Consider the following 2212-nt stretch of genomic DNA (forward strand, 5'->3'; position numbering starts at 1 on the left):
AAAATAAATAACAGAAATAAAATGCAGAATGCTGAAAACTGAAAAGTAAAAATACCAGAAGTTTTCACTTGGTTCGGCCCCTACACCTAGTCTATGGCCTACATCCAAGTCCTCATGCCAACTAGCATAGAGAATGTATTATATCAACTTTAATAAAAGAACTTACAGTCTTTTCCTTGATTACAAATATAGCACCTGAAAGAAACACTTTCCCAAGCTACCTTGCTACCTAGCCCACTGCTATTCCTTAACCTTCTAGCTACCTTGCTATACTTTGAAATCAAGCTTGCCACAACCCGGCACAAAGTTGATATGAATACACGAGTACAAGAATAAACAAATTGATTACAACTCAAAGTAGGCTTCTTGTTTGACTGGATATTCAAGAGATATAAAACAAGAATGGTGTTTCAGATTATAAAGATAGAACATGGAATCATTAGGTGTAATCTGAAAATATGAGATGTGTCTTCTTCTTAAATAGAATATTCAAGAGTTGGAATAACAAGAGTTTTTCAGAGAATAAAGATAGAACGTGGAATAAGCACTCTCTTGTTGAATCTGAAAAACAAGATGTGTATTTATATACACAAATCTAACGGGTTTAATTTTCAAAACAAAGAAGAGATAAGATTGGATAATCTATTTGTTTGAAAATATTTGAATGAAAAACTAATCTGTTAGTGTTTGAAAAAGATAAACCAAGTAAAAGATTAATTTTGAAATATTCAAACTTGGTTTATAGGATAGGGTTGTTGAGATAAGATTTATCCAGTCAAATAGAATTACAAAAACCCTATCACTTACAATAAGTAAGTCCCATAATCTGCATTTTCTACGTACATCTTGAATTAGGTCATGTTCAAAAATATGCAAATCAACAATATCATCTTCCAGGTATGTTTATAATCTTTCGCCTTTTTTTTACGTGTTTTGTATGCTCATATAACATAAGAGATTTACGTGCATGTGTATATATACAGTATAGTGATTGTTTCGTGGTTATTCAGTTGATTAATTCTGTTTCATGACCAACTCCTTTTTCTGTTTTTATAAATCACAGACAGGGGTTGTTAATTTCGACTTTCGAGTAATGTTTTTTTTGTGGTTTAGCATATTAATTTGATTATCTGCATGAATTTACGTTATGTTAGTGTTTCTTGTTTAACTAACTTTTCTGTTGTTTTCTTAAACAGACATGAAAGACGCTGTGGTGTTGAAGTTCAAAGATGTTGTACTGCGAGATTCTAATTTGGATATTTTACGAGCACCGTGCTATCTCGATGATCGAATTATCAGATTCTATTTCGCTTACTTGTCCTCTTCCATCGACACTATAACTGATGTTCTGCTTGTTGAGCCTTTCCAATCTCTTTTAATTGCAATCGACAAGGAGTATGTTGAAAATTTTGTTCAGTCTTGGAAGATCCATATATCTGCATAAGCATTTGTATATCCCCTTGGGTGGAGCTACTCTTAGTTGCGCATCTTTTTCCCATAAATGATGGTGAAGACGGTGGGAATCATTGGAGCACTCTTGTGTACGATAGGACGAAGAATATGTTTCTGCATTTTGATAGCATGAAGGGAGTGAATAATTTTCACGCAGAGAAGCTTTACAATGCTGTTAAGGAATACATGGGGCCAGGTGGTGAAGTTTCGAGGCCACAAACCTCTTCATCTTCGCGAAAGAAACAGGGGAACAGGAAGAAAAGTGTAACTAGGGGCGCAAAAGATACGATGATTGCTGGTTTGCCCGAGTTCAGGGAATGTGAGACGCCTCAACAGACAAATGGATATGATTGTGGTCTATATGTGTTAGCCATTGCTAGGGAAATCTGTCAGTGGTGCTCACGAGGTCATAACAAGAATGACATGATTTCAACAATACAGAAGAATGTTGATTATTCCGTGGAGATGAAAATGCGAGGGGAGGTGTTGAAGATCATAGAAGAGATGACTACGGATAGTTGACAGGTTTGAGAAGTCAGAACTGTTATTTAGGTTTACAAGTTGAAGTTTTTGAACAGCTTTTTAGAATTTAAAGAACTTTTTAATGTATAACAAATTGATCCTATAGCTGTTTACATAAGCCAAAGCATTCGGTAAGATTGAAAAAGAATCTGGTGAACTTTATAATCATATGACTTGGTTTCTGTACCAGACACATAATTTATAAACAAAGTTACAAGCCAGAAATGCAAAAGGCACA

At 34.6% G+C, this 2212-nt stretch overlaps 1 protein-coding gene across 1 annotated transcript; it reads left to right on the forward strand.

Annotated features, from left to right (window-relative positions):
• Positions 1-1198: 1198 nt before the first annotated feature.
• On the forward strand, positions 1199-1974 carry LOC141691088 (NEDD8-specific protease 1-like). Its single transcript, XM_074495830.1, has 2 exons — positions 1199-1395; positions 1551-1974. Exons 1-2 carry the CDS (start codon positions 1199-1201, stop codon positions 1972-1974), a joined length of 621 nt encoding a protein of 206 aa, XP_074351931.1.
• The last annotated feature ends 238 nt before the right edge of the window (positions 1975-2212 follow it).

Source organism: Apium graveolens, chromosome 10 (assembly GCF_009905375.1).
Source record: "Apium graveolens cultivar Ventura chromosome 10, ASM990537v1, whole genome shotgun sequence".
NCBI lineage: Eukaryota > Viridiplantae > Streptophyta > Magnoliopsida > Apiales > Apiaceae > Apium > Apium graveolens.